The sequence below is a fragment of the Capsicum annuum genome, chromosome 11, assembly GCF_002878395.1.
Source record: "Capsicum annuum cultivar UCD-10X-F1 chromosome 11, UCD10Xv1.1, whole genome shotgun sequence".
Taxonomy (NCBI): domain Eukaryota; kingdom Viridiplantae; phylum Streptophyta; class Magnoliopsida; order Solanales; family Solanaceae; genus Capsicum; species Capsicum annuum.
In genome coordinates this window covers 230158493-230174654 of record NC_061121.1, presented here as the reverse complement: position 1 = coordinate 230174654, position 16162 = coordinate 230158493, and the positions used below count along the sequence as shown (strand labels likewise).

The 16162-nt window shown below is 34.2% G+C and overlaps 1 protein-coding gene across 6 annotated transcripts; it reads left to right on the top strand.

Annotated features, from left to right (window-relative positions):
- The first annotated feature begins 6096 nt into the window (after positions 1-6096).
- LOC107847308 (serine/threonine-protein kinase D6PK) lies at positions 6097-14926 on the top strand. 6 transcript variants are annotated; one of them, XM_047399885.1, is made up of 4 exons: positions 6097-6248; positions 8913-9012; positions 9130-10807; positions 13909-14926. In XM_047399885.1, exons 3-4 carry the CDS (start codon positions 9198-9200, stop codon positions 14756-14758), a joined length of 2460 nt encoding a protein of 819 aa, XP_047255841.1. In that variant the 5' UTR covers positions 6097-6248; positions 8913-9012; positions 9130-9197; the 3' UTR covers positions 14759-14926. The 6 variants fall into 6 exon arrangements, with proteins under 6 accessions (XP_047255841.1, XP_016546973.1, XP_016546974.1 ...); XM_047399887.1 differs by lacking the exon at positions 6097-6248 and adding an exon at positions 6311-6549; XM_047399886.1 differs by lacking the exon at positions 6097-6248 and adding an exon at positions 6371-6516.
- The last annotated feature ends 1236 nt before the right edge of the window (positions 14927-16162 follow it).

Genomic DNA, 16162 nt, shown 5'->3' with positions numbered 1-16162 from the left:
ACTATTTTCCCTGTTTTATTGCACAGAGAATATTTTTTCTAGTGGAGTTGTTAAGTTTTTTTTTTTTTTTTTTTTTTTCATTTTGTTAATTATAGTTTAATTAGAGGTACAAAATGAGTCATAATAACGAATCCATTGGGTGACTTTTACCATTTCTTTCGACTCCATTGAACACCATAAAATATCGATTGATTGCATATTTCATTATAATTTTAATATTTATATTTATATTATTTATTAAAAATTTCTCAATCTCATCTTACTAGTCTCAGATATCAATTACCACATATTTATTTATGTTGTGTCGAAAATATTGATTTTAGTTGAACTCAACGCAGCCAAAGCTCAAACTACTATTGGTAAGGTTATGATCGTATTTATGTCTCGAGCTAGAGACAGATTAAACACATATTTATAGTTTAATACGTGAATCTCAGAACTGTCTCGTGAAGATCTTCGATCCGAACCTTCGCATATAGTGTTCTTTCTTAGAGGATGAACCACGCCTTTGCTATCGCAAGAATATAGCGATCGGCCGGGACCGTGGTCGTCCGTCTCCGATTTGTCGGTTAAATGAATATGAAAGGCCTCATCATCCAAATAATTCTGACGCTTACCTGCTGAGAATAAAAAGTTTTTATGCTCCTTGAATCGTTCTTACTCCGTAATTTTACTAAATAATAACTTAAAATAGATGTAGAAATTTAAAATTTTCAAATTTTGAATATACTTTTATCCTAAATTTGATTGGTCGTGCTCTTATTCCCAACCATCAAAGTAGAAAAATATTAAATGAGAAAACGATAGTAAGAAAAGAGTTAATAGGATAAGGGAATAAATTCGAAAATGACTATGATGGATCATACTTTAAAAAAAAAATAAAAATGACTATGATGGATCATACATTTATTAACAACCCCTTAGGTTTGAATTTTGAAAAAAAAAAAAAAATGGTGTCATTTATGGTTGTTCAAATTATTTATTTATTTATTTATTTATTTTGGTGGAAAGTGTGGTAATAATTGTGCCATTTCAATGTTTGTATCTAATTAAACACTTTAATGGACTATAAAATAGGTGTTTAGATACGAGTTGATTGCTATTTAAAATAAAATAATAGATTTAAAGTTAAAGTTGAAAAATAGTTATTGCAAGTTAAAGTTTTGCTAGGGCATGCAGAGGCGGTTGAATAAGATCGGTAATCTAAAATCAAATTTAATAAGTGGTCTTATTTATTCTGCTCAATACTTCTTAAAGAGAACTTAACCTATAAACCTATTATTAGTAAAAATTAAGTCATATCTTCTCTTAAATATAAACGTTTAGGGATTGAGCCTCAATTTTTTTTTAAAAAATATATCTTGTTAGGATTTTCCCCCCTCTTTTATTGATCTTACATTTCTCAAAATTCAATTAAACGAATAATTCAATATAAATATTGAACATCAGATACAATTGGGCCTCCAAATTTTGGTACCTAAAACCCTATCCACTTGAATTTTTATCTTTTTTTTTTTTTTTTTTTAGTTTCACTTCAAATCTAACCAAAATATTAGTATTAGTTAATTATTGTTCTTTTGATATCAAAATATCTAAATTAATTGCAATTGGTATTAGTTATTGGATATAGTTGTAACTTCACTATTGACAATTGTTTTTAATATTTTATTGACTTTTAAAATATATCAATGTAATGCAATAAATATTGATTAATCTTATAATTTAAAGATAAATTAGCTAATATTTTTTACAAAAACGTTCTGTGCATCATGCGAGTATCTATACTTCTTTTGTTTCAATACATAGCCAAATAATGTTTTAAAAATATATTTTGAAAATAATTCAAATAAAGGACAATAGCTAAGTCACTAACTACATGTCAATAAACCTAACAATGTTTGCAAAAAAAAATCCATATTTATAAAGTTCTGTACTACTCCATATTTATAATTATGTCCCACAAATTTATGACAATAGAAAAATGTTTATCTACCTAGTATATATATATTTTAATAATTAGTAGTATATAAATTTGTAATATTAGAGTAAACTAAAACATCTAACTTGCCTCCTAAAGTTGTATCAAATCGACAATAATAGTATATACCAATAATAGAGGACCACAACATAAATAGTGTTATAAATTTTAATTAATGAGTTCTAGTTATTAATTATTATTCACAATTAAATGATGTATAAATAGGGATCATGTATATGTTTTCCAACCACCAGTAATTATTTGCTCATCTATATTAATTATTAATATTTTAAAGAAAGTAAAAATTATTTTTTGGGGACATTGAATCTTCCTAAGTGTATGTAACCTTGATCATATTATAACTCAGCTCACGCGCACCTCGATTAATTCCACAAAATATCTGCAACGTCAGAGATTTTTTTAGGCGTTACCCCCTTTGATCCTTCCTATATTAGTTGGTTATCTTATTAAAAATAATTGTCTCATATTAGTTAATCACCTTACTAAATTAAGAAAGCATTAATTTTTATTTTTTTTTCATGTTACCCCTGCAATTAATTATTTTTGAAATTATTCACACTTGTTTGTAAACTTCCCAAGAAGTTTTTAAAGAGGTGAATTGATAGACTTATCTTCTTATTTATAATTTTTTAGCATACATGTAAAAATAATAATGACCAACTAATAAGGGACTGGGGAGGGGGGGGGAGGGGTAAAAGTAGTACTTGCTTATTTTCTTAAACTCCGTGTAAAATTAAAATATGTCATTCTGTTTTAAATGAAGGGAGTAGATAATTATGTCCATGGAAAACACCAGCCTGAATTTAATCAAGCTTCAATACGAGAAAAAAATGAAAAGATTTTCTATAGCTTTCATTCTCTAAAGTAGTAAGTTGGGCTTATACAATATAAGAAGCCTTCTTAATATAAGCTTTGGGCCATACGTTAGACTTGAGAAAAAGTTTGGGCCTCGTCTCAATAAGTTTGAATTAGAAATTGATTGATGGGCCAAGCCCAAAAAATAACATAAATATACACGGTAACTTACTACATTTACACAAATTTCCACCTCTATAAAGTAATTACAAAAAATTTCAACTAATTATGTATCTTCAGTGGATCTATCAGCAACTAATTATGCATCTCGACAGATCCAAAATCGGAAATAATGTATCAGGAACTATTTATATATCTTTACAAAGGAGAAAATGTAGCGGGAGCTAACTATGTATCTTTACAAAGAAAAAATATATCTTCGTTGGATGTATTATGTATCTCGACAAACCCAGATTGAAAAAATATATCAGGAGCTCTGTACAATGGAAAAAAAGTATCTTCGTTGGATGTATCAGAAGCTAATTATGAATCTTGACAAACCCAAAATCGAGATTTCAGTAATTCTGTAAAATGTCAGAATTTTCCGTAATTAAGCTTTAAAGTGTCGGGGTTTATGTTGTTTTTCCTTCAAAAAGTTATGTTTTTCAAAAGGGCCAAGTACACAAATGACCTCTAGGCCTAGACATTTGTTGTGAAACTAGCAATAGAATTTCAATTGACATTTAGACAAACTATATTTTTTTAAAAAATCATTTTATATATATACCTTTTGTAAAATCATGTATATATGCACTTTATATATACACTTTTATACAATATACATATACACAGCACCCATTATGTACATTTTTATCAGAAAACTTTTCATATATACACTTAATATTCACTTTCGAAACAATATATATATATACACACACATTATGTATATTTTCATCAACACATTCCACTCGATATTTGATATGTGCATTAGAATTCGATTAAACTTGAATTCTCACGTTATGCGTCGATACTTCTAATATGAGTTTTTTCATTTTGTGGGAAGCTTGAACTCGAGATGGTGATAGGAAACTAACCATTCCACCAATATCTATGTTGATATATAAATTTTAAATTTAAAGGTATACGACTTATATATGTCTATTAATTTTCTTTCAATATCGATGACCTTTTCGATTAGTTGAGTGGAGCACGATACTTTATGAAGTTTGATTTGCGGTCGGGGTATTATTAAGTACGAACGAGAGGTACCTTTGTTTTTGTGGAAGATTCTAGCATTTCTTGAGATAAGTCGTCATTTTTTTCAATCTTGATAGAAATTTTAACCGATGAAGAGAGCTTGCTGGGAGCGAGTTAGAGCACCTCTCTCAACTTATATATGATCAAAATCATCGGAAAGACATAAATCATAATACATATATTAAGACTCTGTACGCATATTAAGACTCGATTAAATTTGCATGTATAAATTGCAGGCAACACTTCTAATATATGTTTTTTCATTTCTAAAAGCTTAAGTGACCGCGGCCATATGTGAACATATAAATTTATATTTTAAGATGTTCGACATATATATCTGATTTTTCTTATAAATACTTTTTTCTGTCACCTATTTCTAATTCTTTTTATAAATATTTTTGGGAAAAAGACACTTTATAACACTTTTTAAAACAAATAGCCCAAGTTTGAAATTTTTTTAAAAAGTGGCCAATTGGAGATACTATTTACGCTTTATAGCCCTTCCTAATTTGGGTCATTTTGGTCTGCGTAGTCCATATACAACACCGATACAGTCTATATACAATATCGATACAGTATTCAACTTGGACAATTCGACCCTTTTAAAAATATTTTAATTTTTTTTTTGCTATAAAATTTTTAACTGATCAAATATTCTGTTTTTTTATTGTTTAGAAATAATACTTAAATTATATTAAAACGATATAATTGTTAAATAGAATATGTATCTATACAAGATATATGTATATAAATTGTATAGTTCTATCAAATATGTATATGTATAAAATATATATAAAATGTATGAAAATTATATAATTATTGTATAAAATGTGTAAAAAAAAAGTACAGTTATTGTATAAATTGTGTATAAAAAATATATAATTTTCATATAGAATATTTATATGTATAAGATTTGTATAAAAACTGTATAAAAGGTGCGTAGAAACAGTATAGAGCAAACCAGTAAATTGAAATAACTAAAAGTGGAATTTAAATTCCATAACTATTTTCATGACCGTTTCTGTCCTTTCCCCAACATTTTTCTATTAAAAAAAAGCAAATAAAAAATACAGTGCCACTTCTCGTGAAAAATTCCCAACCGAATACAACTAATTAATCTTTTTTTGATATTTTTTCATTTCTTTCTTCATTCAATTTCATCCTTATTTTCTCGTGATCTCCAAAGTTTTATTGCAAATAATCACTTATTAGTTTTTTCTTATTTTCAAAAATAAAATAAATTCTTTATTGTAATAATCAACTTTGTATTGGGGACAACTTCCGTGCAACTCGATTAAATATACAGGATATCTATCGCTACCAGCAAAAATAAATATCAGATAATTATGTCAACTAAAACTAGAACGGAAAGAAAATGAAATCTCAATTTTCTCTATTTCTTTTTATAATGGTATTATTAGGACCACCTTTTACACACTTTAACTAAATACATGAGAGACGTGTCACCGATAGTAACAACAAATAAAGTTAGTTCTCTCCACTAAAATTAAAATTATATCTGATCGTGATGTTGGAATCGCCTTTTGTGCAGTTAGACTAAATACATGACATATCTGCCACCACTAGTAACAACAAATATTAGTAAGTGTAAACGACATAAATTTCGATAGTTTGAAGTTTAATTATATAAAATTTTGATATTTTGCGTAATTATTGAAAATCTCAATTTTACGTCTGTTGAAATACATAATTAACTTTCGATACATATAAAAAAGATAAATTAATACATATTTCGATATATTTTTTCTAACTTTGGATCTATTGAGATACATAATTAACTTTCAATATATATAAAGAAGATACATTTTTTTTTTTGTTAAGATATATATTTCGATACATTTTTTCTGATTTTGATTCTGGCGAGATACATAATTAACTTTTTATATATATAAAGAAGATACATTTTTTCATTATAAAAATATATATTTCAATATATTTTTTTTGACTTTAGATTCGGTGAAATAGATAATTAGATTCTGATACATTCAATGAATATACTTAATATACATAGTTGAGATTTGTATGATAAGTTAAAAGCCATATGTTTATCTTATTTTTCCAAATAAACAAAAAGGAATGTTCATTTTTTTTCTATTTTATACACATATACAGTTGAAAGAACCTTTAGTTGTTTTCATTTCAATGGATTTTTGAGCACTTTGATCACTTTTTCCAGGTTATTGCTTCTACTTTCTCTATATCCCTTTATGTAATTTTATTTTTGTAATAATCACTTGTGGTTTTTTGTTATTTTCCATTTTTTTTCAACTTTACCTTTGTGTGTTTTGTTATTATCAAAAAAGTAAAAAATAAAAAATAAAAAAATTCAACTTTATCCTTGTAACTCACTTTTTGTGCTCATAATATACAGTTGAAAGAACCCTTCTTGTGTACATTTCAATGGAGTTTTGAGCTCTCCCTTTACTTTTGATCCTTTTTTTTAGGTTTCTGCTACTACCCTTTTTGTATCAATATATGTATGTGTTTTCTTCTTCTTCTAAAGTTTATGAACCTATATGTTTCTTCAGTTATAATATATTGGTGATAATATTGCTTCTGTTCACTTTTGCTTGTCGCGTTTTGCTTTTTAAGAGTCAAACTATATGAACTTTGATTGAATCATATTAATATGAGAAGAATTGCAAGGTATAGTATTTTTTGTGTAGTTTTCGAACACTTAAATTTAAAATTTAAATATTTGAATTAATCTTATTCAATTTAGCTGGAAGGGGAGCGTTGGAGTAACTGGTAAAGAAGTTGCTGTCATATGACTAAGAGGTCACGGGTTCAGGCTTTGGAAACAGCCTCTGGCAGAAATGCAAGGTAAGGCTGCGTGCAATACACCCTTGTGGTGGGGCTCTTCCCCGGACACCGCACATAGCGGTAGCTTTAGTGCACCGGGCTGTCCTTTTTGATCTTATTCAATTTAGCTGCGAAGATTTGTCAAATTGACTCTCGTAAAGCGAAACGTGACTAGTAAAAGTGAATGGAGGGAGTATTATCCTATTATCCTTCTTTTTTAATATTTACAAGAAGCGACAAATTTGTGCTAGTATATTGGGTTCTATCTTCTGCTTTTTGTTAATTGCCTATGAAGTTTATTTATATTTGATGGGAATAGCTTTATTGATTTGAATTGTATTAGGTAGGAAGAATTCTTCTTATGTTATCTGATTGAAGATTTTATTTTATATATGTTATTTTGGCATGCCCTTTTTCTTCTGCTTCTTCTAGGTTATTTTCCTAAGAAAGGTTGGATGATAAGTCTGTGTGTTCTGCATAGATCATATATTTCCCCCTTTTTTCTTAAGAGAGAGGTTCGAAATATACTTAAACTTTGGCGAAATTTGTTGTAACACGCCTCAACTTTGCGGGGGTCCGATGACCCCCCCTAAATTATTTTTTACCATATTTTTGTGGCATATATTTGCCTGCTAGACCACTGCGTGAATACACGCACACTGAGCGCGTGAAGGGTCTGAAGTGGTTTAGCTAAGCAAATATATGTTACAAAAATACGGTAATAAATGGTCTAGGGGGGTCATAAGACCCTCGCAAAGTTAAGGCGTGTTGCAGCAAATTTCGTTTAAGTTTAGGTATATTTCGGACCTTTTTCCCTTTTATTAATTATGATAAGTTTTATCTTGAATCTTTTTCTAGTGAAATTGTGTGAAACAAATTAAAACTAGACTGCTTGAGTTTTGTATATATAGTCGAGTCCGAACTAAGGAAATGGAGATTTTAGATGAAGCAGAAAAGTAGGTGAAATGAAAGAATTTGTAGCTATAGATATTGATAAATATGCAAGAAAGATCAAGATAAGTTGGAAATAAATTTGTCTTTAATATGTTCTTCGAGGTGGTATGAACGAGTGCGTCAGTACTAGTAGGTAGGAGGACTTTGTAATCTGAGTTAGCAGCTGTAGTACTAGTTTTATTTCTGATTGTTGTATTAATTGATGAGTCTTGTTTATGGTATTTTTGGATGTGATAATTTCTATTGTTATCTTGTCCTTTTACTATTATTTTTGGGTGTGATAATTTCTATTGTATCTTGTTCTTTTACTATTCCTTTTCTAGATTGTTTTATCTTGAGCCGGGGGTCTATTGGAAATAGCCTCTTTGTCTCACCTCTGAGGCAACTTCAGCGTACTGAGAACATGACCCTAGATAAGAAGGTGTGGAGGAGGCGGATTAGGGTAGAAGGATAGTAGGAACAAGTGCGTCAGTACTAGTAGGTAGGGGACGTTGTTATCTGTGTTAGTAGCTATAGCACTAGTTTTATTTCAGAGTGTTGTATCGTTTGTTGTATTACTTGGTGAGTTTTGTTAATGGTATTATTGGGTGTGATAATTTCTATTTTATTTTGTCCTTTTACTATTCCTTTTCTAGATTGTTTTATCTTGAGCCGGGGTTCTATTGGAAACAACCTTCCACCTCACCTCTGAGGTAGTGGTATGGATTGCGTACACTTACCCTCCCCATACCCCACCTGGTGGGAATTTTCTGGGTATGTTGTTGTTGTTGATGATGATGTTCTTCGAGGTGGTTGACAGAATAAGTAAGATAACAAACTAATTTATCAACATTTATTTGCTTTTAACTTGTGAACAGCTGGCTGTTCATGCTCTAATAGATGAATCGTGGTAGTAGACAAGGTTAATCATGTACTTGCAAGCCAGGAACTGCGTGATGCTTTTATTCAGCTCGTTAATGCAGTATTAATAGCGACAATAATGGAGAGGAAATAACTTATTGCAATCGATGATGTTGACTCTTACAATGTCTTAACATGTCCGATTGTTATGTATGGTATTTCTGACATGCACTGTTTATATCAGGTGTTGGATGCTGGAAGCAAGAAGCAAGTACCCAGTACAGTCGCGCTTGTTCATCTTTGGAGTTAAACAGGATCGCTCTCCATCTCGGAGAGTTTCTGATGTACTGTTTGATCTGTGTACTTCTTCCTCTTCATATTACTTTGTTGGAAATGGGTTAGAGAGTTACTGGCGGACGCTTTAAACTTTGTTTATTTCGGTCTTATATATATTTTTTCAGGAATAATAATAATTAGGTTGCCTGGTAGTAGTGAGATTACAGAGTTGCTAGAGGATCCTGCATCTAAAATGAATAAAGGTGCACAAGAACATCATAACGTGGAGCCTGTAAAAAAGTATTGTATTGAAGATGATATTAATAAACTATTTGAGGCTATAGAGATTAGGAATTCCACTAGGGGTGTCAAAGATGTGACAAGTAAACGTGCGATGAAGAGGCCGATGAGATCTAGCCCCTATCGTGCATCAGGCATAGGAATTTCTGAGCCTGTAAGTTTGAAGCAGGCCTTGAGAGGATTATGCATCTCTCAGGCATCGGAGCTGGCTGCTGTGAAGAAGCAATTGTCAAAAGCATCTAGGTTGTCTGCAGTTTCAGATACAGGAGCTTTGAAGAGACTGTACAGGGCTGTTGTGGTCGACGCGAATAATCCTGAAAATCACGATGATGGAGGTGTACGGAATTTGGTGGAGATATCCCTTGTCCCGGAGCGGAGTATGGTAGATTCTTTGCATAAGAGTCCGAAATCTGAAAATGTTCCAGTGCAAGAACTATGTACTTCTGAAGATGCATTGGAACTTAAGGCAAGTGAAATAACAGCAGAAAGTGAGGCCTTTAATCAGTTAACCGATGGTTATGAGTACCTGAAAGAAGTTTCTGGCCAGAAAATGACATCGGAGTTACCACATTCTTCAACTGACAATTCTACTGGTAAAGTGGAGCTAGTAATAGATCAGATGGTGCCTTCTGTAAATGAAGCTCTAGCAGTTGCAATTGTAGCAGACAAGGAGCTCAAGCAAGATTCAAATTTTGTGTCTCGCTCCTCGTTTTTTGGTGCGGGAAATGAAGTCGTTAACCCAAGCCGTCTAAGTCTGACCAAATCAGTTTTCAGAAGCAAAACCTTTTTCAAGAAGAAAGTTTTATCTTCTTTCGCTAGCCGTCTGAAGCATCGTAATGGTGGAATTGATGATAGTGATTTGTCTTGTAGCACAAGTGAGTTTCCTCGTCAGACACCTGAATATTCTCCGATGAGTATCCGTAAAGGAGAGGATGAGGAGTCTCCAGACTCCTGCGGTCCAAGTAGCATAGAAGTTAGTTCATCTGCTCTAGGTCTGAGCGCAAATTGTTGTGACAAAGCAAAAAATACACTTACAAAAGCTGACGAAAGATCAAGGTCGAAGGAAAAGGGGCAGATGTCTCAAAGTTCAAAGAGTAGCATTGGGGATTATAGCAGCACCACAAGCCTTAGTGATGAAAGCTATCTCAGTGTCTCTAGCCGAAGTGGTTACCGACCTCATATGGCAAGAGATTCGAGATGGGAAGCTATTATTGGTGTGCAAAAGCAGCATGGAAATATTGGCTTAAAGCATTTTAAACTGCTCAGAAAACTCGGAGATGGGGATGTTGGGAACGTTTATCTTTCCGAGCTAATGGGTACAAACTGTCTGTTTGCTGTGAAAGTCATGGATAGTGACTTCCTGATCAGCAAGGGGAAGATGACGAGAGCTCAGGCTGAAATAGAAATTCTTCAAATACTCGATCATCCGTTTCTCCCAACTCTCTTTGCCCATTTTACCAATGATAAATACTCGTGTTTAGTGATGGAATATTGTCCAGGTGGTGATCTGCATGTACTGCGACAAAAACAACCAAGCAAGAGTTTCTCTGAACACGCTGCCAGGTAATTTTCCTAAATAGTGTATTTAAGCCCTGATTTTTTTTCTTTTTCCGCAATTCTCCATATGGATTACGAAATGAAAGGTAAACAAATGGTCTAATGAAACTAAAAAAATCAATAAAAACATAATTCCGGTGTTTGTTTTTTCTTAAGATGTATCCTTTTTTGTTGACTGAATGACGCCACGCACATCTTGGAGCCCCAATATGTTGAGAGCATGTCTGTGCTCACAGTCTAAAAGAATCTTCATTCCATGTTCTGCAAAATTACTTTTGCTGAAAATTTGCTGATGAATGATAGCTTGGTTATTGCTAGAAGAATTATTTGATAGATGAGAACTCCAGTTGCGTTAGTGTGCTGTTCCAAACTGTGTTTTATAATCTAGCACAAGCAAGAAAGCGAGATAAAATTGTAAATTCTCTATTCTCTTTGAATAGGAAGAGGCTGAAAACTTGTAGTAATTGTTAAAATTGCGTTTTATGAGCGTAAATATTTCTCTTTAATTTACAGGGCTTGGATAAGTGATAAGATATGCTCTTTACCAAATTTCATAAAATGATTGGCCAATTGCTGTTGAGTAATTAGTTTGGCATTACATATATTTGGTTGAATCAAAAAGTCATTTTATTGTAAAAATTAAGACGAAGATATACAACAGCAACATACCCAGTATATTGCCCACAAAGTGGGGTCTGGAGAGGGTAGAGCCAACACAGTCCATACCACTACCTCATATGAAGTAGAGAGACTGTTTCCGATCGACCCCCGGCTCAAGACAGATAACAAATATAACAAAAAACATAAAAAACACACAACAAACAAGGGGTGACGCATCGCTAGATAATAAAGAAAACAAGACACACACAAAGTAATATTATAAGTTTGCTATACGAAATCATAGACATCATCACAACACCATGAACAAGAGGCTACAAGACCCTACAGGAACCAATACAAACAGTGCACTCTTTCCTACTATTACGAATGTACTCCTACCTACTAGCCCTCCACCCTAATCCGTGTCCTCCAGACCTTCCTATCAAGGGTTATGTCTTTCGTAAGCTGTAACTGCCCCATTTCCTTCCTAATCATCTCCCTCCAATATTTCTTCGGCCTACCTCTACCCTGCCTAAAACTATCCATTGCCAGCCTCTCACACCTCCGAACTAGAGCATCCGCGTCCCTTCTCATCACATGCTCGAACTAATGCAACCTCACTTCTCGCATCTTGTCCTCTACCAAAGCCACTCCCACCTTCTCCCGAATAATCTCATTTCTAACCTTATCTCTCCTGGTAAGTTCACACATCCACCGCAACATCCTCATCTCCGCCACCCTTAACTTTTGGATGTGGTAATTCTTAACTGGCCAACACTCCGCTTCATACAACATAATTGGGCGGACTACCACTCTGTAGAACTTACCTTTAAGCTTTGGAGGCACCTTCTTATCACACAAGACTCCTGAGGCGAGCCGCCATTTCAACCACGCTGCACCAATACGGTGCGAGCCTCGTCAATCTCACCATTCCCTTGAATCATAGACCCAAGATACTTGAAACTCTCCCTCTTCTGAATGGCCTGAGAATCCAACTCCATAACCACATCATCCTCATGCTGCAAATCACTAAACTTACATTCCAAGTACTTCGTTTTGGTCCTGCTTAACCTAAAGCCCTTTGACTTAAAAGTTTGTCTCCAAACCTCCAACTTATCATCAACTCCACCCCGAGTCTCATCAATCAGTACAACATCATCAGCAAATAACATACACCAAGACACCTCCCCTTGAACATGTCGCGTCAAAACATCCATCACTAAGGCAAATAAAAACGGGCTAAGAGTCGATCCCTGGTGCAAACCTGTCAAAACAGGAAAGTGCTCTGAATCTCCTCCTATCATCCTCACACGAGTCTTTGCGTCATCATACATATCCCGAATCGACTTAGTGTATGCCACGGGCACCTCCACAAAATCTTTCTGGGAACTTTGTCATACGCCTTCTCAAGATCAATGAACACAATGTGCAAGTCCTTCCTTTCACTATATTGCTCCATTAATCTCCTCACGAGGTGAATCGCCTCAGTAGTCGAGCGACCTGGCATGAAACCGAACTAATTATCAAAAATAATCACGATCCTCCTCAGCCTCAACTTCACTACCCTCTCCCAAACCTTCATGGTATGACTCAATAATTTAATACCCCTGTAATTGTTGCAACTCTGAATGTCTCCCTTGTTTATATATAATGGAATCATCGTATTCCATCTCCAAGCTTCGGGTATTTTTGCCGCCTTAAAAATGATGTTAAACAACCTCGTCAGCCACACCAAACCTGTCTCGCCCGTGCTCTTCCAAAAATCCACCGGAATCTCGTCTAGCCCAGTCGCCCTACCCCTACGCATCCGCCGAATTGCACCCCTGACCTCCTCCACCTTGATACGCCTACAATAGCCATAATCACGACACCTCTCTGAGTTCTCCAAATCCCCCAGCACAAAGCCTTTGTCCCCGTCGTCGTTCAAAAGCCTATGAAAATAGGATCTTCATACAATTTGTCACTCGTCAGGGAGGTCATGAAACTACAAAGTTCGAACGGGGGAGTTCTTGCATCTTAAAAATTTGAAGGGTCGGTATGGCAATATTTAGAAAACCTCAAGGGGCCCTATCTGCCAACCTAAACTTTTCTGCTCTTTCCATAATGTTTTTTTTTTTTTTGATAACTGTTGTGTTCTGGCCAGTTTGTGCTCACCTCGACTAATTCCACAGGATATCTGCCGGCTGCCACCTCCCACCAACATCCCACCTAGGCTAGAACAGATGGGAAGAAAGCACCTAGTGTTTTGTCTATGTTGGGATTTGAACCGGAGACCCCATGATGTTCAATCCACTTCATTGACCACGGGACCCATTTTTCTCTTGCATCCCTTCTTATAACAACACTATATATGGTGACTTTTCTGGTTAATTAATTTGGGGAGAAATGACTTGGGATGTGCAACCTTTGTTTCGAGACTCTCATCTCTTCAGATATTAAGATTCCCTGATTTTGTTTCACATATCAAGACGAGATATTCAAAATAGTGTATTTCGATTTTTGTGCAGATTTTATGTTGCTGAGGTTCTTCTTGCATTGGAATATCTTCACCTGCTTGGAGTTGTCTACCGGGATTTAAAGCCCGAGAATGTGTTGGTTCGAGAAGACGGACATATCATGCTCTCCGATTTTGATTTATCTCTTAGGTGTGCTGTTAATCCTACTTTGGTGAAATCATCTTCTCCCGTCGTTGAGCCTCCGAAAAGGTCTAGTCCGTGCTCTGTTGGCTGCATAGATCCCTCCTGCCTACATCCGTCATGGCAAGTATCCTGCTTCGGTCCCAAGTTCTTATCTACAGCAGCAAAGACACGAAAACTAAAGGCTGACTTAGCTGCAGAAATCTCACATTTATCGCAGCTTGTTGTTGAGCCAACCAACGCTCGATCCAACTCGTTTGTAGGAACCCACGAGTATGTAGCCCCGGAGATTATCAAAGGTGAAGGTCATGGCAGCGCTGTTGATTGGTGGACCTTCGGAATCTTTTTGTACGAGCTTTTATATGGAAGAACTCCTTTCAAAGGGACAGAAAATGCCGATACACTAGCCAACGCGGTTTCTCAATGTCTCGAGTTTCCAGCTAGTCCTATAGTTAGCTCTCATGCCCGCGACTTAATCAGAAGGTTGTTGCTGAAGGAGCCTGAGAATAGGTTAGGAGCTGTGAGAGGAGCAGCAGAGATAAAGCAGCACCCGTTCTTCGATGGACTTAACTGGGCATTAATTCGCTGCTCAACTCCTCCAGAAATGCCGCGATCCTATGACTTGACAAATGTCATCGTCCCTGAGGCCAATCGACAGAATAAGGAATGCGGCAAGTGTCAACATGAGTTGAAAAACATAGGAGAGGATATTGAGTTTTGACATGTTTTAGCAAAACTAGTCTGCATGTATGAAATAGGATAGGTTTGGTTTTACATTTAACACTCTGTCTGAACTAATAGGTAGTGTAACATATTTATAGTGTACATGTATCACAAAGTGCAACACATATTTATAGCAAAACTGTAATGAATGTATCACGTTTCATAATATTGTTGATTGGGCCAAGTATCAAAGGGATGTAATCCAAGTCCTATTGGAATGTACAAGTTTTAGTGGACAAAGTTCTTGTTTCATAAATACACAAATTTCTATCATCACGAAGAAGTGATAGTGTTTGCGGTCTATACTATTACCTCACACTGTACCACATTTTCGCACTTATACAATATTTGATACAATTGATATACACTTTGGACAATTGATATTCGTCTAATACGCACAATCCTTCCTCATGATACAATAACTATAACTATGTTTTGTAAATACATAAGCTCCACACGATAAAACAACTATGTTTCATAAAGACACAAATTTCATCTTTTGAAAACAACCACTCTACCTTCACGAGGTAGTGCTAAAGTGTACGCGGTCTATACCACTACCTCAAACTGTACCAAATATATAATACATATTCTCACTTATACAATTTTTGATACAGTTGATATACACTTGAACAACTAATATTCGTTTAATACGCACAACTCTTCCGCATGATACAATAATTATAATTATGTTTTGTAAATACATAAACTCCACAAGATGAAACAACTATGTTTCATAAATACACAAATTTTGTCTTTCAAAACAACCTCACTACCTTCATGAAGTAGTAGTAAAGTGTACATGGTCTACACTACTACCTCAGACTGCACCAAATATATAATACATATTCGCACTTATACACTGTTTGATTCAACTGATATACACTTGAACAACTAATATTCGTTTAATACGCACAATCCTTCTGCATGATACAATAACTATAACTATGTTTTGTAAAATACACAAACTCCACACGATAAAACAACTCTGTTTCATAAATACACAAATTTCCTCTCTCAAAAACAACCTCTCTACCTTCACGAGGTAATGGTAAAGTTTAGGCGGTCTATATCACTACCTCAGATTGTACCAAATATATAATACCTATTCGCACTTATACACTGTTTGATACAATTGATATACACTTGAACAATTGATATTCGTATAAGTCGCACAATCCTTCCACATGATACAATAACTATAACTATGTTTTATAAATTCACAAAACTCCACACCATAAAACAACTATATTTCATAAATACAAAAATCCGTCTTTAGAAAACAACCTCCAGTAAAATATACGCAGTCTATACCACTGCCTCACTAGTACCAAATATATAATACATATTCGCACTTACACACTCTTTCATACAATTGATATACACTTGAACAATTGATATT

Coding starts and splice junctions, on each gene's coding strand:
- LOC107847308 (XM_047399885.1), top strand. CDS start 9,198: ATGAATAAAGGTGCACAAGAACATCATAACGTGGAGCCTGTAAAAAAG. Junction 10,808..13,908: donor TTCTCTGAACACGCTGCCAG/GTAATTTTCCTA, acceptor ATTTTTGTGCAG/ATTTTATGTTGCTGAGGTTC.